Here is a 23,857-nt window from a genome sequence, read left to right as displayed (position 1 = left end):
AGTAACTGGGAAGAGATCTGCCAATGGAGCAGCAGCCAGGGTCATGCAGAAATGACAAGTGAGATGATCTCAGATAATTCTAATACTGGCCAAGAGAAATCCCAGATTGAAACTTGGCTATTCAGATGTCCTGGATGTTCCCTATCAACAGAATGCAAGTTACCTCACACACACAAAAACAAAACACACAAAGAAAACAAACACACATCTTTGTATTGAATACAGATGTATAGATTTTAATACAGACATCAAAACAAAGTTTCAACTTTTTTCACAACACTATTCACTACACAGACTTAATTCCAGAGAAATATCATTCGTATTTCAGCTTTTTAAATATTTTCTGAACTGCACTTTCTAGTTTCTTTCCATTGAGACCATTTGCACATGGACGTACATGGAATAGTGTAGGTTAGATGGGCTTGAGATCGGTATGACAGGTCGGCACAACATCGAGGGCCGAAGGGCCTGTACTGTGCTGTAATGTTCTATGTTCTATGGTTTATTCTGACTAAATGATGGCGGTGAAGGACTCAAAATAGTTTTAGTATTTAGATTTCTACTTTAAGGAGACACTTACACGAGTTCAATGGAAACAGAGAGGTGGGTGAATGGAAATACATTATATACCTCAGTCTTTTTATCTCTGCAGGTAAGTGTGGAGTGAGAGTGGTGCCTACTCCATTTGACATTGACAGTAGAAGATGCCCACTCCATTGTAAGTAATGTCACTTATACTCACTAACCCAGGCAAGTTAATTCAGGGTTATTCAGATAATCGAAATGAAAAACTGACACTACTGGATGATTCAAACTCCTCAAAGACATTACTGGCAATGTTTTTTTTTAAAATGTATTAATTCGTGGGATATGGCATTGCTGACTCGGCCAATACTTACTGACCATCCCTAACTGCCCTGAGAGAAGGCACTAGAGTCTTTGGATGCACATTCAGACAATATTTTCAAGGGCCTCATCACGAAAAAGTAAAAGCATGTAGCAGAATACAATTATAGGAAGGCCCAGGAAGGAGTCTGAGAATGGGTATCATATAGCAGTGAGAATGGCAGAATCCAATGCCAGTGTATCATTATCAGAGAGGAAGCTCTGCAAAGGAATTTTCGTGGAGTGGATTGACAACTGCAGGAACTTATGCAGAAATCTGTGAAAAACTGTTGAAGAATTATCTGTGCTTAGGCTCTGGGAGCCGGATAGCTACAAGAGAGTCAGCAACCTATACAATAACTGACCTTACTTTTAAAAAGCTTGTTATATGCTTTTGTTTCAAGACAGTGCTGTTTACAGGTTGTTATAACATCATCATCTTTGGAAATGTGTAGAATAAAACAGTTTGCGTTATCTTGAGAAAGGAATGCCATCTCACCTCTCAGTGGTGTCATTTATTTTGGGAATTCGAGCACATGTGGAGGTGGCATGCTGTTTTAAAATTAAATCATAAACTCATTCTCCAGGAAATCTTATCTTGCTATCCTTAGAAGCCCCAATTCTTTAAAAAAAACTAAGATCAAATTCAATCTTCTGACAGACTTTGCTCCTTTAACTGAGATCACAGGAAAAAATAACGACACACTGTATTTATCTTAACTAAAATACAATCTTTGGTTACCTTCATAACAGATACTTGAAAAACATGTGCATCAATTGGTGGGTTACAATCCACTGACAGCTTTGTATTACAATCTTCAAATATCGCATCCAAGTCTCGATTTGAAGAATCCTGTATCTGGTTTGTAATGTCAATGATATGTAAAGAATCCTTCTGTATCTCAGTATTTCTGGATTCATCAGCTTGCAACATCTCAACTGTGTAATACTCTCTTGATCCTACATTGCTGCTATTAATTATACTAGTTTCCACTATCGCTTCATTAAATAAGAGAGTGTCTTGTGCATCACATTTACTTTCAACAGATGGATCTGACTTTACAACCAGTTTGGAACCTTTTTGCTCAAGACACATTTCTCCATTCTCAGAGTTTACTAAAGAGCTTGGTTCAGTGATAGAACCATCTTTCTCATAATTGACTTGACTGTTATGCACGTTTGTTGAGATTTCTGACAAGTTAAAAGGGATTTCGCTGACATGGTCCTTTTTGACATCTTCTGATTTATTCATGTTCCCTATCCGTGCATTTGCTTCAAGTAATGCACCGGCAGTCATGGATTCTTGTGTCACTGGATAGTTCTCTAAAGACTCGAAGAACTCTTGCTGTTCACTAGGTTTCCTCACAGCATTAGGATTTTCCAAAAATTCTGTTTGGTAAGTTTTGGTTTTGACACCGTTTTGGGGCACTGGAATTCTCAGCTGCTCCTTCCTTACATCTTTTGTTGCAACATCTCCAAGAGATTCACTGCAGGAGTGGTCAGAGCATTCAGAGGTCAGAACCTTTTCCACTTTTACAGGTACATTAGCACAAAGTACTGGTATTGGCTTTTCTTTGGTTTGCACAGCCAGTTCTCCTTGGCTTTGATAGCCAGAGGTAAAAATTTTATTATCTTCGATTGTTTCCTTGTTGGAAGAGTAAAAAATCTGTACAGGAATTTCATCATCTGGATGAGTAATGAATGCTTGGTCATCTTTTGAGTCCGTTGGGTCATTTTCTTCATTCACAGCAATAGGAGTATTCATAACCTGACCAAACACATGATCTTGATCTTTAATGGAATGTACTTTTTTGGTGGCTTTTTTCTTTGAGCTACATACCTCCTTTAATTGTGAAGGAGTTTTGTCTGGGATACACTTGTTGAAAGATCGATCCTGACTGGAGCCTGAATCAATGATACTTGCAGGGGACATTAGTTCACTGGATTTGAAATCTGCATCTGAGAACCCAGATTGTTTTTTTGCTTCAGCTCTTTGGCTACATTTTGAATGAGAACTCAAAACTCTTGCAGATGATTTTACAGTTCTGCTCTTTGGATTACTACATCCCGTCTTTGAAGATATTTGTGGCAATTTCTTCACAGTCCTGTGCTTCATTTTTCCTTCTCGAGCAAGACTTTGCTCCATTTTCTCAACCTCCTTTCTTTCCTTCTCCAGCTCAGCCAAAAACTTTGTTCTATCTTTGCTGAGCTTTGACTTGCCCAAGACTTGTACCGGACCATTCTGCTCTTCCTCAGAGGAACGTAGCTCTCTTATCTTCAAGTTCTCTTCCAGAATTCTGTCCTCAATTTGATTTAGTTCTTTCAATTCTTGCAATAACCTGTGATTATTGTGTACGCTCCAATTTGTCCCTAGAGTAACAACAGTCGTGTAACAGTCTATATTATGAAAACCACAGTCAGACTTGAAGCTTCTTTCCTGTTGCACGCTCTCAATATCACAAGCCAACTGTGAATGGGTGCAACTACAGTGACATTCCTGCTGTTCCCTTTCAGACCATTCACAGTCTTCCAATCCAATCACTCCAGCTTCTGCAAGCTCACTGAGGGACATGGTGACCTAAAAAATAAAAGATTTAGTAAAAGAGTTACTTAAAATGCTAAGAATCAGAATACAGAGTGTATTTACTTATTTATTCATAGAAACTCAGAGATTTGACAACATGGAAAAAAGGTCATTCACCTCATTTTGACTACACTGTTCATCAAATATCTATCTACTCGAATCCCATTTTCCAGAACTTGGTCCATAGTCTTGAATGCCACAGCAATTCAAGTGTTGTGCTAAATACTTCTTACATGTCTTGAGGGTTCCTGACTTTAACATCTCTTTGGGAAGTGAGCTCCAGATACCTATCCCACCCTCTGGGCAAAAACAGAGTTTTTCCAAAACTCCTCTAAAATTCTTGCTCCTTACCTAAAAACTATACGACTGGGTTTTGATCCCTCTATCGAGAGGAGCGATTTCTCCCTATCTGTCCTGTCTCTGCCTCTTATAACTTTGCACACCTCAGTCAGGTTTCCTTCTCAGTCTTCTCTGCTCTAAGGAAAAACAACCTCAGCCTATGGCATCACTGTGGATTTCACAAGCTTCAAAATCTCCCCTCCCCCAACTGCATCCCAAAACCAGCCCAGCTCGTCCCTGCCTCCCTAACCTGTTCTTCCTCTCACCTATCCCCTCCTCCCACTTCAAGCCGCACCCCCATTTCCTACCTACTAACCTCATCCTAGCCCCTTTACCTGTCCGTCCTCCCCAGACTGACCTATCCCCTCCCTACCTACACTCACCTCTACTGGCTCCATCCCCGCCCCTTTAATTTGTCTGTCTCCTCTCCACCTATCTTCTCCTCTATCCATCTTTGATCCACCTGCCCCTCTCTCCCTGTTTATTTCAGAACCCTCTTCCCCCTCCCCCTTTTCTGATGAAGGGTCTAGGCCCGAAACGTCAGCTTTTGTGCTCCTAAGATGCTGCTTGGCCTGCTGTGTTCATCCAGCTCCACACTTTGTTATCTCAGCCTATGTAGTCTCTCTTCATATCAGAGACACTCCAGCCCAAGCAACATCCTGGTGAATCTCCTCTCCACCACCCTCTGTAATGCAATGATTTCCTTCCTTTATTGCGGTACTCAGAACTGCACACAGTAATCCAGTTGTATCCTAAACAATAGCCTATGCAGCTCCATCATGCTTCCTTTCTTATTTTATTCAATTCCTTGGTTAAGAAAGGCATGTATCCCATATGCCTTCTTAACCATATTATCGACCTGTCTTGTTTTCCTCAAGGATCTTTGGACATGCAAATGAAGATCCCACTGATCCTCTGCACTCAGAGATAATGGGAGAATCCAAGATAACAAAGTGTGAAGCTGGATGAACACAGCAGGCCAAGCAGCATCTCAGGAGCACAAAAGCTGACGTTTTGGGCCTAGACCCTTCATCAGAGAGGGGGATGGGGAGAGGGTTCTAAATAGGGAATAAATAGGGAGAGAGGGGGAGGCGGACCAAAGATGGATAGAGGAGAAGATAAGTGGAGAGGAGAGTATAGGTGGGGAGGTGATAGGTCAGTCCGGGGAGGATGGACAGGTCAAGGAGGTGGGATGAGGTTAGTAGGTGGGAAATGGAGGTGCGGCTTGAGGTGGGGATAGATCCTCTGCACTTCCTTGCATTGTTAGTCCTTCCAATCTGCATCACCTCACTTTTTCAAGAACTGAATTGCATTTGCAACTAATTAGCCCATCTGACTAGCTATCCATATTGTCCCTGTGGTCAAAGGCTTTCCTCTGCGCTATTTAACACCACCAACTTTTGTCATCTGCAATCTTACTGATTATACCTCCTACATTCACTGTCCTCTTGGGAAGTAAAAAGTGAGGAAAAAGCCTAATTCTAACCCACACTAGGTGGTAGCAAAGAATTCATTTTAAGCTGTGGAATCTCTCAACGGTTTATAGTGGGCATGGATCAGAAGGAAAACAAAGCACATCTGACAGTCTCATCGAAACAGACTGTTAAAGTGCCTGTTACTCAGACATCAATACAGTGTCCTTTTCAGACTGAAGATTAAAATATTTCACTGGGCAGCAAAACTGGCTTGTGCCTTTTCGGACCTAAGACTACTTGATGCGGTATTCAGGTAGCAAAGGGGTCAATTACTAAGGAAACTTATTGCATAAAGAAAAATCTTAATTGGAACATTTTGCACATTATATTGCCCCTGATTTATTGCTGGGTCCCGTAAATGGAGATACTGCTGAACAAAAACAACCCACAAACTTCAATTTTTATCACATAATAACATTTTACAAAGATCTTTATCTGGAGAAACATTTTGCCTTCGGTGCTCTGACGAATAAAAGCGACAATGCGAGTGACAGATGTGCATTTGTGCCTGAAGTCCTGACATGCAGAGCTCAGCATCAAAAGAGGTACAGGTGACAAACATCTGTTCATGGGCTTTCAAGAAAAGATTATGACTTTTCCAAATGAGGGACAATGTATTGCATTTCAGAAATTTGCAGACAATATTCTCAATTTTCTGTGTTAATTCTCATAGATAGTAAGTGTTATCTATATTTGTGAACCAGATAGATAAAGTGCTTGCAGGGGGAATGTGTTCAGAAGATCAGTCCTGCAAATTTCCGTCACAATCCAAAGAAAGGACAACGCTATGAATGTATCTTACACAGGTTATGAAACTATTGAAGAAATGTTTGGAATTCAACAATGCTTTCATGTTGCCAAATCAGATTTACGTTAAGTGAAACAAATATCTGGCTACTGAGCATCATAAAAACTCCTGTGAAAATATTTGAGAGGACTACCTTCTCATTGTGCAAGTCCGAGCCTATGCTGTTCACTTCATTAACTCTGTAGCACTTGCTCTCTTCCAACTGCAAAAGAAGCTCCAGCTCTTCTTCTTGTCTAAGCACATCTTCTTCTTCCTGGATTCAAAAAAATAGCATAACGTTAAAATTTGTAAAACTGGTGTTATTACTCAGATTGTTGGTGTTCAACTGAGAACAAAGAGGAAGATGCTAGCTCAGAGGATGTAGCTATCTCAAATAAAGATGAAGATGCACAGGGGGTCAGTCAGATTTGATAAAGCCAAAGCCTTAAACTCTACTCACCTCTACCAGACAATAAGTGTTTCATTGCAGGTCCATGGGTATTATAGTTATGCCCAACTTTTACGGGACATATTCAGTCTGTGCCAGTCCTCTTCAGGTCACCTCCCTGTCCTCTCAATTATACCCATGTGTGTGCCAGCATTGCTTAATGTTACATTGCTATATAGCTTAACATGGATAATTAAGATAATTATGTTTCAATTTTCCATCCATCCTTTAATTTCACGCTTTCCTTTCAGTCCTTCCCGAATCTTGTGTAATCATCTTTTCACCCTTACCCACTATAATCCCACCAGCATCCTGATTACCTGGATGGTTATTATTCCTGCCCATTTTCTATAAGCACCCATTCTTTTTTCACAGTTTGACCACCTATACGGCAATCAATCTGATGCTATTATTTCACAACAGAGCTTCCAACAGATTTCCTTTTATCCTCAATCAATGTCAGAGGGCTTTCTGATCATTGACTAGCACTATTTCCAGTTCTCCTGCTCTGGTCACATGCCCCTCAAATTTGGTCTTCAGGTTGAATGGGATTTAAATGAGAAACAACCAGGCTTTCTCACATAATCAAATGCTGTTTGTGGGATCTTGTATGCACAAAATGACTGGTCATGTTTTCTATATCAGAATACATTTACTAGAAGAGGCCAGGTGGCCATGGAACAACATTCAGGCCATGAATCTCCTACGGGAATGGACAGGATCACAGAATATGTTAAACACTGAAGTAAAACTATTGATGGGATAGTTTATAACAGATGTATTGCACAACCAATCTTTCACATTGTTAGAATCATAATTTGAACCAGATCTAAATATCCTTTAAAAACCGAAGAGGCAGTGATATGAGACATCCCATTCAAATTGATTTACTGCTACATCTGCAACACTGTCCATCTCCACTTTGACTTTATCTCCACTACTGCCAAACCTCTTAACCATATCAACATCACCTTGAGACTTCGCTTCCACAACACTTGCATTCTCTGCCGTTAAGCTCTTAACTTTCATAAGTTGCAAACTGTTCACAACTCGGATCCTGTCACACATCCTTGCACCCACACACCCATCCTTGCTGACCTATCTTGACTGTCACCTTAATCTTGTTTGCAAGAGCTTAGTCATCATCGACAAATCACTCCATGGCCTTAGAGCATCCTAACTCTGCAAACTCACTCAGCCCTTCATTCTACTCCGTTCTCTATGACTCTCAGGTACATCCACCTTCTCCACTCCAACCCGTGGCATCTTAGCCTTCAGCTGCCTCGTTCAATTTCACATGTATTACATAATTAAAAAGAAATGATTCAATCACACACAAATATTTCACATTTACCTCTAAAATCTTTGCTGTCCTCAGCAGAAGCTTTTCAATATCATCCTGCAGCTTCTCCTGTTCCATCATGTCCCTGTCACACAGCTTTGATTCAGTTAATGCAGCATGATCTCTGCACATGAGAAGTGGAAGAAAGTCATGGTTGCGATCATTAAAAAGTTCTGCACATAATGTACTGTATATTAAAACTGGCGAGAAAGAAATTGGCTCTAGCAAAGGGTTCCCACCCGAAATGACAAATTCTCTCACAAATGCTGTCCAAGCTGCTAAGTAAGCCTGGCACTTTCTGAATCATCTCTCACTACATTCCTTTTCATTAAGCAGAGCCTTGAGGAACTTAATTGCTAAATGGCTTCTTACTCTGTCCCAGAGGTGAACAAGAATATGCTGTGCTGACTGCTTCTGATTTTAATTCTCTGTACAGAAAGCATTGCCTCACCTTCCAAATAACATCGTGTCTTACCAGATCAGTGGAAAGCAGCATTGGACTTAAATGGAGAAAATGGTAGGGCAAAATTACGTGCTATGGTTTTGTGGCACACCCCATCAGTGATTAAGACCTATCCATTTTTAAGAAGATAATTGACAAACTTAGGTCAATGTTATAATAAACAAGCAAAGTAACAAAACAAGATTTTGGTGTTGCAGATTTTGAAGTACCCTTGCAAAACTCACTCAAATTACATTACCCAAGGACCATACTTTACCACAGTTAACAAAGCCTTGGGTGGGGTAGTGGGAGAATTCTGTTGGAGAGAATGGAGGTGCTTTTTCTTTGGATAAAGGTGAAGGTGAGATTTAATAGAGCTGCACAAAATCATAAAATAATTTTGTCAGCGTCATGAAGGAGAGGCTGTTTCTAATCGGAGAAGAGTCAGATTTGAGGTGGCGGGCAAAAGGCAAGGAGATAAAATAAGCTGTGTAAAAGGGTAATGATAGTGAATGCACTGCTTGAACTAAAAAAAGGAGTGATGGAAACAAATGTAATTTACACTTTCAAAGGGAATTAGACAACCTTCCCAGAGGGAAAGATTTGCACTTTTACAGGGGGTACGGGGAAGGATAGGGAACGAAACTGAGTGGGTAGTTCTCCTATAAGACTACATCAGACTGAACAGCCTTGGCCTGTTCTGTATTATAATTGTTGGATCCCATTTGATTGAGAAATGAGAGAGGGATTTCAGTCCATTAGATGAACGTCCAAAGTAGTATCTGGGAGTGGTTCAGGAGACGGTGGGATGGAGATGTATGTAACAATTTAATACCTTTCATTTTTACTCTCCTCCAGAAATCGTTTGGGTCTACAAAGTTCATAATTATCACAAAAAGTTGCTGGGATCTCCCTTTTAAGGTCTTCATCAATCTGCGTGGTAGAATTCAAACACTGGTCCTCGCCGATCTGTGCGCATTCAATTATTTCAACAGGCTGCAGATCAAAGTCCTCAAAAATTAAAAATTGTTCCTTTTCTGGAGATTTCGCCTGGACTGCCATTGCCCCAAAGCTGTTCTCTCCTGGAACTGTAACAGTAAGCTGGTCCCCGATCTTTTCTTCAATTGTACGCACCGTGTTACAGCTTCCAGCTTTTTTATATCTGAGGCACGTTTCCAAAGTTGGTTGTTTGGGGGTGATTGTGACCACATAAGACTTTTCAAGATTCTCAATAGGCAAGCCAATCCAAGGATTCTTAGGCAAACTAGCTGAACGGCTCACTTTTATCTCAAAATTTAAAGTCTTTGTGTTAGAATTCAAAAGGGGTTCACATGATATGGATGTGAGATCAGCAAACCCAAATTGCTCAAAACTCAGCCAATCATCAGACTCATTTGTACAAACTTTATCCACTTCATTTTGTTTTGCTGCTACAGTTTTAAGTGATAGTTCAGAGATTCCTTTTACCCGGCAGTCCCTATTGGGTACTTCAGACTTGAATTTTACATTTCCAGTCTCTAAATTGCAATTCCCAGCACCATCAATTCCAGGGTCAAAAGCACTTAACGATGGTTTTTTTTTGGTTAATGCTCTGCCTTTTTGGTCAGTTTGAACAACAACAGATTGATGAGTGGATAGAAAAGATGTTAGTTGCAGCTGGTCACAGTCAAGATTACCCCTACTCTGTTCTGTTTTCTCACTTGTGGGAGAGTGCTTTTCTACTGTGGATGCACATAGTTCAGAGCTATTTTCTTGTTTTGCCTCCTGCAATTTGCTTTCAATGAATTGTTCCTCAATAACATGTGCATCACTGACAGTTTTCAGAGCCTTATCAGCACTTGCACTGATCTTGGTGTCAACAGATGAATTAGCAGGATAAAGCATTGCATTTTGCAGTCTCTCTAAGTACATTTCTTGCCAGTGAATCGCTTGTTCCAAGTCAATCAGGAATACTTTCCCCAGAGAAGTCAATAACTTTATTACAACGAAGCACCTATATAAGGAAAAATATCATGGCAAAAGGCAAAAAGTTATAGCTGATTAGATTAAAGCATCGATAAAATCAATCTTAAACATCACATATTTCCAAATAAAATTATCTCTCTTCATGAAAACTTTCAGTAACTCCTCCTGTCCATTTTCAAAAGGTGAAACATCTGCTTTTTTCATTCCTCTGTGCCTCAAGACATTTTCCTACATGTAAATATACCTTACAAATACAAATTCTTTCTTAGAAAACTTAAAGTTGTTGCTTTCAGAGATAAATGGCTTTACTATTTTGGTCCTCAAGAATCACCATATTCTATAAAGTGATGTTCAGTCATGCACTAATGGCAGGAAATGAGAACACTAAACCTCAATCATTTTAAAAATTGGCTGGGGGAGAAAAATGTTAAGTAGGTTTTCATAGACTCAGAATCCCTACAATGTGGAGGCTGGCGATTCAGCTCACCAAATCCAGAGTGACCCTATGAAGAGCATCCCGCCCAGATCAATTCCCCGAACCCTACCCCTGTAACCCTACATTTCCCATGGCCAATTCACTTGACCTGCACATCTTTGGACTGTGGGAGGAAACTGAAGCACTTGGGAGGAAATCCACACAGACACGGTGTGGGGGGTGGGGGGTGCTGGTGGTGGGAAATGTGCAAATTCTACACAGGCAGTTACCTGAGAGTGGAATCAAACCCGGGTCTCTGCCACTGTGAGGACGCAGTGTTAACCACTGAGCCACCATGCCAACCACACGCCTTCATGTATCAGACCCCTAATACTGAATTCAACATTTGTCACTGAAAGCATTTTAAAAACAATTTCTCTGAATGTACTGAGCAGAAGCTTAACTGAACCAGTCATGTCAACCCAGGGTAAGTCAGCATTACAGACAGTGACTGTACTGGGATAATGATTTATTCTTCACGATTTAAAGCCTTTCCATTATCTAGAAGTCTCATGCTTGCCTGCTGGGCACAGGTGCAGCAACGCTCAAGAAGCTCAATACCATCCAGTGCAGAACTAAACAATTTACTGACATTCCTGCTGCTGAATTTCTATTTGTCCACCACTGACAAATTGAGCGGCCGGTATATTCAAGCACTATACAACCTGCACTTTGGAAATGAAACACATATTTTAACGGAGCTTCCAGCTTTACCTCCTGAGGCCTGAGAGCTAAAGCATTACTTACATGTTCTCCAGGTCACACACCCATTGTAACTTGGACATGAGATATAGTCCCTTTGGCATGTCAGCCTGTGCTGCCCTTCAATATAATCACAGCCAATTCTTGAATTCAGCTCCACTTCGCTGCCGCTCTACATGTCCCTTGGATGCCTGAGAGGCTAAAGCTTTCAGTCTCAACTACATTCAATAATGAAACATCCTCAACTCTCTGGTTAAGAGAGTTCCAAAATATTTACGACCCTGTGAGCAAGGAAATTTCCCATTTCATTCCAAGTGATTGTCTCCTTTATGTAGGGACCACGCACTCATCCCCAGACTAAGGGTATGATCATGTTTATTCTGTCAAGTGCCTGCATGAACTTATATTTTCAATGAAATCACTTCTCATTCTACTACAAAAAGCACAGGCTCTATTTATTCAGCTGTTCATCACAGAATGACCCTCTCAACCAACCAATCAATCCAATGAACCTTCGCTGTTCTGCCTCCAAGGGGTATATATTCTTTCATAAACATGGAGAAGAAAACTAAAGATAGTACTTCAGTGTGCTGGAGTGCTGCATAATTGTAACAAGACATTTCTGTCTCTGTATGCCAAACCCTTTACAAAAATAGTTATTATGCCATTTTCCTTCCTAATTCTTTGTTGCATCTGCATGCATTTCCTTGCTCTTTATGAATGTACTCAAGTCTCTCTAAACATCAGCATTTAAAATTTTCACATTAAAAAAATTCACACTTCCACACATTATACTCAATTTGTCACCTAAACTGTCTTTGCAGCCACTTGGTGTAATCATTACAGTTGATATTTCCATTGAGCTCTGTATCATTAATAAACTTGTACACAATACCGTCCCTTCATCTCCAAGTTATTAACAGACTTTGTAAAAAGCAGATGTTGGAGCACTAATCTTTGAATCATTCCACAACAATTACTGCTGGCCAACTTGAAAATGTCACATCCAATCATACTTTCTTCTTGTCAGCTAACATATTAGCCCAAAGTCCATGTGTCCTATTGTCACATCTAATGAATGCTTTTTCAAAGTTCAGAAAAGCATAACCAGTGTATCCAATATCTCTTTTAGAACACTAAGTTCTTCATCTTTATCAGCTCCATTGTTACTTTCATTTCTGCAACGTAAATTGTGCCTTCTGTTGTTTGAGATATATTATCCTCCCATTCTACGCAGTCATTCTTGGAATTCCCTCACTATCACAATTGTTGGGCCAATAGTTGTCGGATTGTTTATGCAACAGAATACTGCTGTAGAAGTAGGAGATAGGTCAGTACAATGACACTAACTATGTCAGCAAAAAGGACTGTCTAGGACAGAGCAGATCAATAACAATTGAGAGCATTTTCATAGAATCCCTACAGTGTGGAAACAGGCTCTTCAGCCCAACAAGTCCACACCGACTCTGACAGCATCATCCCACCCAGACCCATCCCGCTATAACCCATCAAATCTGCACATCCTTGAACACTATGGGCACTTTGGCATGGCCAATCCACCTAACCTGCTCATCTTTGGACTGTGGGAGAAAACCGGAGCACCCGGAGGAAACCCACCCAGGTACAGGGAGAATGCGCAAACTCCACATGGACAGTCACCCCAAGGGTGGAATTGAACCCGGGTCCCTTGCACTACAAGGCAGCAGGGCTGACCACTCAGCCACTGTGCCGCCCTAAGGAGTAGGAAAGAAATGCAACCTACTACAAAAACTGGCCAGAGGAGGGAAAACAAACAAACAATTAAGCTCTTAGCAGCAAAATTACAAGTTCAGGCAGACTGAAGGAGTCAGGTTAGCTGTACATTTTAGAGTCTCACCAAATTTTAATCACAACTAAGCAGTACATAAATGGGGGTTAAAATTGCATCAGAGATAATGGGAACTGCAGATGCTGGAGAATCCGAGATAACAAAGTGTGGAGCTGGATGAACACAGCAGGCCAAGCAGCATCTTAAATGGATTGGACTTCATTAAGCTTCTTGCTTGGTGGATTGATGGAATACTTCTCTCTGATATTTGTGAAAATACAGCAGGATTCCAATACTTACTGATGGGATAGCAGTTTTCCTCTTCTCCTCGGCAGCGCATCTGGAATGTAATCAGCCAAATCCCTGAGTTGAACCAATTCTTCAATGGCTGGAACTGGAGCTGTTTTCAGGAAGTGATTAACCTGGTTCTGCCAGCTTGGTTTGAGGCAGATCATTGCCTCATGAAGAAAGCCTAACAATTGTGCATCATGAGTATCAACTGCATCCTTAAAAAGTATCTCTTGCAGCAGTAAATGATACCAGCCAGCAACCTATAAAGGAATAATTTTGCAAAAATCTCTTAAAAATCTAGGTGACATTCAACTTAAAAAGAATTAAAATGTAGCATCAATCTTGAACACAAGGGGTTCAATTTTAATTTTGATGAAACCAAAGAAACACTGTGGTGCATCAGCAGCAACGACAGCAAGGAGACAGTCTAAATGTTCAGTGTCAGCCTTATTGAGATTGGGCTTGGTAAGGGTGCACAGTGCCAGACAGCTATTCTGATGCAACCAGCATTTATTGCACACCTCTAACTGTCAAGAGGGCAGTTAAGAGTGAGCCAGATGAATATAGGTCTGGAGTCACAGGTAGAACAAACCAAGATGGCAAATTTCCTTCCCTAAGGGACACTAACAAACCAGGTCGGGTTATTTTTGCAGCAAACAAGAGTGGTGACAGGGTCAGCAGTAGGCTGTTATTTTTTTCCCTAAACCGTAGATTTTTTAAGATGATTTTAAATTTCACCATCTCCCATGGTCAGATTTGAACACCATACTCCCAGAACACCAGCCTGGGAGCCTGGATTAGTGGTCCACGGACACTACAAACAATGCCACTGTCTCCCCACGAGTGTGAAAAGACAAGCAGTCCATTTGAGGCTCATGCAGCCCTGGTAATGATGGATTCATTGCCAAAACTGACTCCAAATTGTGGAGTTTCTCTCCAAACTGATGCAAAATATCTGCATTAAAAAACTTATTCAGTTGGCGTTTAGATTGCAGTACTTTCAAAAAATGCACACGCAAATTAGGGTTCACTGTAGAAGCACATTAGTGTTCTTGTGTCTTGAAATGGCTTTAGATAATTGAGTGTGGTTGCACTGGGATTGATCTTTGTAGTACCATAGTCTTTGTCTTTACAAGCTCTCTTTGAAGAAACTATAATTACTTTGTCTTAATTGCTATATCAGAAATGACCTTGGGTACAAAGATGAACTGGTTCACAACCAACTACTCAGACTTAATAAAACAGTCCATTATTTAGTAAAGATCGAATCACTGGGTCAAAATCCTGGAACTCCCTCCCTAATGGCATTGTGGGTTTGCCCACGGCTCATGATCTGCAGAGGTTCAAGGCAGCAGCTCATCACCATCTTCTCAAGGGCAAATAGGGACAAGCAATAAATGCTGGACCAGCCAGTGACACCCGCAGCCCGTAAGTTATTTAAGAAAAAAGATGAAATAGTCATTTGTGGTGAATTAGTAAAACTACTTTGGCTCTTTGGCATTGCTCGATGAAAATAAAATCAAATACTAACATTTAAAAGTTAAATGAATACTGGGCATACGAAGTAAACACAGAAATACACATAAGAGTCACAGACATCCAGAATGAGAAAATGTTTAAAAGGTCAAAGCAACAGGAAATTGCTCAGCATCGAAAACAGAAAGCCAGATTTAACACTCAAGGTGAAATCAGAGTTAAACCAATTCCACAGAAGGAAATTCACTTTCACAAAAGAGGTCATTTATTTCAAATCAGACGCACATTCAGCCCAGTCAGATTGGTTATACATTACCTACTTTTTCAAAAATGTAGTAGAAATCATAAACTGCTTTTAAGGTTTGGTGGGGCAGTTCTACAGCTATGTGGAACATATCTTTTAGTTTGCTCAGTTCCTCTTTACAATCCTCCTCTTTTCCTCCACGTTTTTCTTTGGTTATTTCATCCAAATCCTGCAACACTCTCTCAGAGTCGGCAATCAGCTTCTATACATCGCATGGACAGCACAAACAGTTCCATTATACATTCAAGATACAGTCAAAGAGCCAAATCCCCAATTGACTAAAAAACAATCCATCAATGTCATTAGAGGCAAATTGTCAGCCTTCTCAGAAAAATCTTCACTGGTCAAAGTGTTTGCGTCCTGCACACGTAAGGCCAATGGTCTGGGAAAGCTGTGGAATTTTTTTTTAGCCCATAGTGATGGGAACCATGGCAACTAAATTGAGGCCCTTGGTCATCCCCACGTGGGGAGGGAACCTCTTTTTGATTAAGTTGGAGGCATAAAAGGTGCTGGCACAGCATTTCTAATTGCCGTGGGCAGGATGCCAATTAGGCTCATTAATGAAACAGAGACGTTCAATCTCCTCGCACTGATCACAATTGAGTGATGCCTCTGGGATTAAGTGAAGGCTGTAGAGGTCTCCCTCTGTGGAGGATCACCAAGTAAAACCATCAGGATTCCTCACTGCTTCCTGCCGGTGGCCCCTTAATAGTAGACATTCATGGGTCTTGGCACAAGGAAGGGGAGGACTATTGAAAAACCCCTCACCTGCTCACAGCTATAATTTTCACCACTACCCCACCCCACTCTCTTCCATAACTCTCAATGCTCACCCCATCCCATCTCTTGCTCCCCAACTGACATCCAATGGTGGTTCTGGAGCTGTGGTGGGTGCATGAAAGCCTGCCAGTATTGGACTGCCAGCAGTTCTAGTCAGATGGCATTTCTGCAGCCAGGGGCCTCAATCTTGGGGAAAGCCTGGGACACTGAAGAACCTAGTGGGCACTTATTTCCAACAGGCATCCCCCACTGAACTGACAGAGGGTCTCTGACCTATAGTTGAGGCTTCCATTGGCCTGGCAGAATGCCAGTCTGTACACTCAGCACAAATGTAAACCAACTGTCCCAATACCGCAAACTAGTCTGATATATAGAATCATTTACATTACATTTAAACACAATCCATTTTATAACGATTGTGCCAGCGTATTAAATATGATCTTAAAATTGTAAATATTTCATAATGAAAAATAAACAGGTTTAAACGAACTCACCATTGCAGGGTTATAAATGGCAACATCATAATCCAGTTTTAGAATCTCTGCTTGGCTCAAATTACTTGCAATTTCTAATTTGTACGATTGGATCTTTCCCATTCCTTCATTGGTGATCAAATCAATAATCTGCAGACAAAGAAAAGAATATTGATTAGTAACATTCAAAACCACTATGTAAGGACATCTTCACTGTGTCCCCCCACAACGTGTCGAGGATCTAGACAACATCATATTGCTCTTTCTCCATTATATTTTTTTAAACACGAGGCCAATAGCATGTTTAACAATGAATGTTCTTAAAGTATGTCACTTTTGTTTCAAATAATTCTTAAAATTACAAAAAAATCTGCATGGTGATGAATTCCAAAACTGTAGATGCTGTATGAAAGGAACATGAGGATCTTCCTGATCGCTTCACTGATAAAATAAGCACTAGAGTTGCAGAGGCCAGGAACATCAACAGTTCAATGACAGAAATTACTGGAGAATCTCAGCAGTCTGGCAGCAACTTTGGGGAGAAAACTGAGTAACTTTTATGATTCAATGACTCTTTCATTACTGTTTTCTCTCCACGGGTGCTACCTGACCTGCTGAATTTCTCCAGCAACTTCAGTTTTTGTTCCAGGCTTCTAGCATCTGCTACTCTTTGTTTTATTATCAATAATTCAATCCTGCACTGTTTTTAAGTAAGTTGATCTCAACGGAGATATCGATAGACTTCAATGATGGACTTCACTGCACTAGATTACAAGAGAAAGATGAAAATTAAACAACCATGCTCCTTAGAACTGAGCTTTATCCAATCCCCAACTGGAAATTTCTAATTTTCACATTTTGTCCCCTTATAACTAGTTGAGTTAACATCTTCATAGAATTCCAACAGATTTGTCAAGCATGATTTCCCCTTCATAAATCCATGTTGACTCTGTCTGATCCTGCCACTGCTTTCTATAAAATCCTTGACAATGAGTTTGACAATTTTCCCCAATACCGGTGTTAGTCTCACCAGTCTATAATTTCCTGTTTTCTCATCTACCCCACTTTTTGAATATTGGAGTGACATCAGTCACTGTCCAATCTGCATGGACTGTTCCAGAGTCTATAAATTCCTGGAAGATAACCACCAATGCATCCACCAGTTTTACAGCTACTTCCTCATCTACTTAGATCATCAGGCCCTGGGAATTTATCAGCCTTCAATCCCAACAATTTTCCCAGCACCATTTCTCTATGAATATTGATCTCCTTCAGTTCTTCCCTCTCACTAAATTTTGCATCCTCCAACAATTCTGGTATCTGATTAACCCTTTCATCAACCTACAAAACAGACAGATCAGGCATCCACTGTGACTCCTACCCCAACGAAATAAGAGTGAAGGAGAGAGTAGAGGAAGAGTCTGTGGCCCTGGAGAAGTTGCAGAAGTAGGGAACAGCAAGGCCATGGAGGAATATAAATACAACTGTATGAATGTTAGATTTGAGGTCATTGGATAGAAGAACGCAATGAAGATAAATGATAATAGGCATGGTGGACAACATACAAGATTGCTACAAGATGAGATACTGGCAACAAAGCTTTGGACAAAATGATAGTTACAGAGGGTGAAAGACATGGGGCTAATATTATGCCAACACTGGCATAATTACGTTTGCAGGAAGCAAAAACATGGATGCACATCTTAGCACCATAGAGGGAGGGGGATGAAAAGAGAGTTAGTGTCAAAGATTTAATACACATTTAATATATAGCCTGTGACAGACGAAGCAAACCAATTTCTCAACAAGCTGCTTGTCACGTGGAGTTCTAGAATTTTAAAAGTGTGCTCATTTGCCCATCAGCAAAGGCAGTTAAGATAGAGTGCTATGCACCCACATTGCTGTGGGTCTGGAGTTACATGTAGGCCTGACCAGGTAAGGACAGCATACACTCACGAACAGATGGGCTTTTCAAAAACCATCAATCATTCAGTATATGGCCACCACCAGGATAATCCCAGAAATGCTTACTGAATTAAAATTTCACCATCTGCCATGGTGGAAGTTGAACTCTTATTCCTAGAGCCTTAGCCAGAGGTTCTGGATTAATAATTCTGTGGCATTACCACACACACAAAAAAAGTTTTGTACGGTACTCAGCAACAGCACTGTAACATTTGCAGTCACCAGCTATTGTCAGAATCAATGCTTTAATTCAAACATAAAAGGAGATGCCTTCAGTTGTCTGTCTCAATAAGCTGCCATATCAGTCTATCGTTGGCACAAAAAGGATCAAGTACAGATTTAGCTTCACTTAAACAGGAGACCGTTAGCTCAGTTGGACAGCAAATAACTTTGTATAATACTGACAAGTGGGGGTTTAATACCCCTTCCAGCTGATGTAAACTTGGGAGCTGCCTTCTTGTTTTGTCCCTGAGTTTAACAAAAGGCCTCCTACTGGTGACAGACTGATCATGATGAATCTGACAACGAGCCAAGAGCCTGCCTTTGGGCAGAGTTCACAACAATTGTGTTCATTTACCGGCTAGGCTAGTACTGATTTCCTCCAGTTATGAGTCAATCACATTGCTATGGGTGGAGTCACACGTTGGCCCGGCCAGGTAAGGACAGCAGTTTCTTTCCCTAAAAGACACCAGCAAACGAGATGGATTTTCCAAGCAATCGGCTGTGGTTTTGTGACCATCAACATCCTTTGATTCCAGAGATAATGGGAACTGCAGATGCTGGAGATTCCAAGATAATAAAATGTGAGGCTGGATGAACACAGCAGGCCAAGCAGCATCTCAGGAGCACAAAAGCTGACGTTTCGGGAAGGGTCTAGGCCCGAAACGTCAGCTTTTGTGCTCCTGAGATGCTGCTTGGCCTGCTGTGTTCATCCAGCCTCACATTTTATTATCCTTTGATTCCACATAGTTTTAAAAATGGAATTCAAATTCCACCACCTGCCGTGACGGGATTCAAACCCAGGTTCCCAGAATGTTAACAAAAGTTGCTGGAAAAGCTCAGCAGGTCTGGCAACAACTGTGGAGGAGAAAACAGAGTTAACGTTTTGGGTCCAGTGATCCTTCCTGAGGCAACTTTGTTTTTGTTCCTGATTTACAGCATCCACAGCTCTTTTGGTTTGTCCCAGATTACTACTTGGGTGTCTGGGTTAATAGTCTAGTGATAATGGCTCTGGGCAAATACCTTCCCACTCAATGAACTAACACAGAAAGAAAAAAAATTAATCAAACCGGTTATCAGAACAATACTACACTGAGTAGACACAGGAATAAATCAGAAAATGGTGGAATTAATCTGCTTAATCAGAAAATATTTAAAGAAAGACAGCATGTGTGTTTTCAGCTCTGTGACCTCTGTGAAACATGATCAGAACATGAATCTCCACAGATGCTGCCAGACCTGAACATTTCCAGCATTTTCTGTATGTTGCAGATTTCTAACATCTGCAGTGTTTCGCTTTTTTGCAGGTAGGTATAAGCAGTCTGTCTGTTCCCAGTTACACTTCAACAAGGTGTAGGGAGGATCTATTCAGTAAAATCAACTCAAACGCAATGAATTATTCTACACAAAGATCTCAAGAACAAATATTTAATTACTATTCCCATTTGCCATTCTTTTTAGTAAGTTAGAGAATAAAGCAGTCATACTATAAAACACTTTGCACTTATGAATTTTACCTGCTCAGCCTCTTCCCTACACTGAAGGTCCTTCTGGAAAAGCTGAGCCCTGGCAAGAGCCTGTTGCCACAGTAACTCCACTTTCTCCACAGCTGCTCTTATCCTATCCCAGGCAAATGAAAATAAGCAAAGTTACATACATAATTAGATTTTTTTAAAAAAAGCTTTCTACACAAAATGAATAAGTACAGAAGAATCTTAATCTAAAGGATTTTTATCAGAGCGTGTTGTGACAAAAGGATACATGTGATTATTTTAGGGAACTCTGGGGGTGCGGTGGTAGTGTCCCTGTCATGAACCAGGAGGCCTCATATCAAATTACGTCTGCTTTAGAGGTGTGACACAACGGGTTGATTAAAATTATCTATAAATGTGATGAGGGGGACATCTGGACCTTTCATTGAAGAATAAGACCTTTGGTGTGTAAGGGAGTGAGTCATTCTCATTTAGCAAAACACATCTGAATTATTGCTGGCAAGGTGCTGTATAAACACTTGAGTGAGAATGCTCAGACTTTTTTTTAATCTGAGGCATATAAACTGATTATCTATTGACCTCTGGTTTAATGCCCATATCTTAGAATTTCGCTTTAAAACAGATTGATGAGAAGGTCAAGAAATGCCTTCAGGCTTGGGCTTCTTTTGAACTCAAACTAAATTTATTGAATTTTAATATTATCTATTGCTATATATGGTAATCTGAGTCTTTAATCTTACTGTTATATTGTTATATTGTTAAAGACTACTCTCTAATGTATTGCTCTCCATTAAGCTAATCCAATCTCATCTGAGCTATAGAACCCCCATCTATCTATACAACTGCCTCCCACCCTTATTAAACAAGGGCGTTACATTAGCCATTTTCCAGTTCTCCGGGACCTTCCCCGACTCCAGTGCTTCCTGAAAGATCAGCATCACAATGAGATATCCTGAACCCAGACGCCAGACAGGCAATACAACCTTCAGGAATCTCAATTATGGCCACTGAGAACAGTGTCTACTCCCTCAACTATCCCTGATTACAGCTACATTTCTTTCTCCCTAGTCTTGAATGGCTCCCAATACCATAGTGCCATTGTTAGTTTGCTCATTCTCCCAACAGCACCCCACTCTCATCTATACAGGGAGCAAGGACCTCAAACCTGTTAGAAAAACTCAAGAGCTAAGGCTCCTACAGCAGTACTTCCTGGATGCCTTTACCTTCCTTGATCATTGTTACACCCTCCTCTCCCTGACCACTGACTGAATGTGAGGTAGTCAATCCAGATTGTATTTTTTTTAATTGGCATTAACCACCCTGAAAACAGAGCTAATTTATTTTTGCTGAGAATACAAGTATGTTAATTAAATCCTTCAGGAAAGATCATTTGAGCAAGAAAAATAGGGCATTACCATGGAAACATTATTTGAGGATGAATGTAAATGTGAAGTCAGAGTGACTTGCCACTGTAATGATTTAGATTCCAGAAACAGTATAGTTACAGTCAGCAAATCACACCAATCCATCAAAATCTGCAACAGAAAGTGCTCTGCAGCTACCCAAAAGCTACCTGGCTCTTCATAAAGTATATGGCACCAAAAGACATTGGACACACATGCACACATCCAAAGATCAAGCCATACCCAAATCAAAACACAAGTGGCCAACAACATAGCACAATAAAAAAAACCAACAGTTAGGAAAATGTTAAGGTAGTGCACAAATATCAACCGACCAATGACGTTCACTCCAAACCAGGCACTACACAACACATTGATGCAATTAGATCATGGGGAGCTTTTTACAGTCATTAATATATGTCCAGAAAAGGCAAAATGACATTCACTGAAAGCTAAAGTCAACACAAGAGCTGTTGCCAACATGTTACCCCTACACATCCTGAAAGACGGGTACCTCAGCAATGAGAGAATGTCTCACAGCATATAACGGATAACCAATTCCATGCTCTGGCAGTGTTACACAGCAAAGGTAATCTGCAAGTTTGTCTTGGCTTCCTAAAGCAGTTGTTAACAACAGTCCAGCCATGGCAGGACTACTGGTATTCACAGATCTCAGTCTATTCACAATCATGAGATTCAATCCACACACACACTGTGGCAGAATAGTGGGTCTCGCAACCAAATCAGTCAATAATCTCATGTTAAAGTGAGATAGAAGTTAAAATATCAGGATAATTACATCTGACACACAAATTAATCAACCCACTCAAAGACCAGGATATTCCTCTTGATCTTGAAAAGTTGAAGATATTCTTAAGGTTGATCTGTCACACTTAGGCCAGAGCCTAAGCGTGAACAGTCGCAACAATTGACTGCCAAAGATAAGCAAATACAAGAATTGGATGTGGTTATTATCCAGGGATGATCTGACAGTATTAAGAAGGACCAACAGAAGATACATTCATTTCCAACATACAAAGTCAAGAACAAATAAGTTTTATTACCAAAAGCATTGCAACAAACTCTTATGTTGATATTATAAAGGGACACATGGGCATTGAATGGACAAAGCAGCTAGCCTGGGAATATGATCCAGATACACAACAAGCAAACATGTAGAGAGAACTGCCTAACTGCCCATTGGCAGAGCGTGCATGTTAGAAATACAAATACTTGGAAAAAAGAAGTTCTTAGCATAGGAACACTGCTGCTACATTGCAAAGGAACAGAAGCCAGTTCTGACCAACATACAGCACAGCAATCATATGTGAAGTTAGAGAGAAGAACACTCTCACAGTGATGACTATATGCTGTTGCAAAGATGGGTGGAGTAATTATGGATTGGGAGGTAGGACATTTGAATTGGGTGTTTGTAAAATGCTAGGTGGGAAAGCGTTGCATGGTCCCTTTAAAAGATTGTGCTTTTTTTGCATGAAGATGTGTGAGGAGCTTGAAAGTTAGCAAGTACAGAGAGCAGCCATATTGAAACATATGTATTGAGAGGCTGTGAAATTAGCAGGCTAAGCAGCAGTGTTGTTTTGTTATCAAGACAGTAAGCTTTGAAGTTAGCCAATTTGAACCAAGCACATACTTACCAAAAACCAATTAAATATAATTTTGTTGGTTTTGACAACACAAAACCAATCTAATTGTAAGAAATGTATATGTCATTGGGGCATAAAAGAAGGGGATAGTTGAAAACCAGCTGAACTAACTGTCATCTGCTAGAGAAAACAGTTCTCAGCTCTTAGAGAGAGCACGGTATTCACAACAGTACCGTGGCACTCTGAACTAAGATTCCTGACAGAAGTATTTACTGAGAAAGCATTCCTGACAGAAGAATCAATAGAGAAGACACAGAACATTCGAGATATAACATGTCTGTAATTTTGAAAGACTAAATTTTATTGTTTTGCTATACAAGTGTGAAGTGTATTTATTGGAAAAGTATACCGTTAGAATCTTTCATTATTCAGGAATAGCTAGTGGTTAGAAGAGATTTGCTCGGTTTTGTAATCATTTAGTTAATTTGTTCACTGTTAGATAAATTGTTACTTGTTGATTGTAAAGTGAATATCACAGATTTATTTGGTTTAACCACTAGAAGTTGCTGAAAGGCAATTTTACAGATTGTAGGGTAAG

At 40.4% G+C, this 23,857-nt stretch overlaps 1 protein-coding gene across 1 annotated transcript in view; it reads right to left on the bottom strand.

Moving 5' to 3' along the window:
• LOC125452541 (uncharacterized) overlaps positions 1 to 23,857 on the bottom strand; it is a 92,798-nt gene that overhangs the window by 22,241 nt on the left and 46,700 nt on the right. The window contains exons 9-16 of the mRNA XM_048531099.2: positions 20,277 to 20,379; positions 16,597 to 16,725; positions 15,339 to 15,524; positions 13,552 to 13,802; positions 9,138 to 10,295; positions 7,873 to 7,984; positions 6,225 to 6,344; positions 1,628 to 3,463 (exon numbers count right to left, since the gene is read on the bottom strand). Coding sequence (XP_048387056.1) covers positions 1,628 to 3,463; positions 6,225 to 6,344; positions 7,873 to 7,984; positions 9,138 to 10,295; positions 13,552 to 13,802; positions 15,339 to 15,524; positions 16,597 to 16,725; positions 20,277 to 20,379 — 3,895 coding nt within the window. The remainder of the gene's footprint in view (positions 1 to 1,627; positions 3,464 to 6,224; positions 6,345 to 7,872; positions 7,985 to 9,137; positions 10,296 to 13,551; positions 13,803 to 15,338; positions 15,525 to 16,596; positions 16,726 to 20,276; positions 20,380 to 23,857) is intronic.

This window comes from Stegostoma tigrinum, chromosome 4, assembly GCF_030684315.1.
Source record: "Stegostoma tigrinum isolate sSteTig4 chromosome 4, sSteTig4.hap1, whole genome shotgun sequence".
Taxonomy (NCBI): domain Eukaryota; kingdom Metazoa; phylum Chordata; class Chondrichthyes; order Orectolobiformes; family Stegostomatidae; genus Stegostoma; species Stegostoma tigrinum.
The sequence above is the reverse complement of the archived record's forward strand: the minus strand, read 5'-3'. Positions and strand labels throughout refer to the sequence as shown.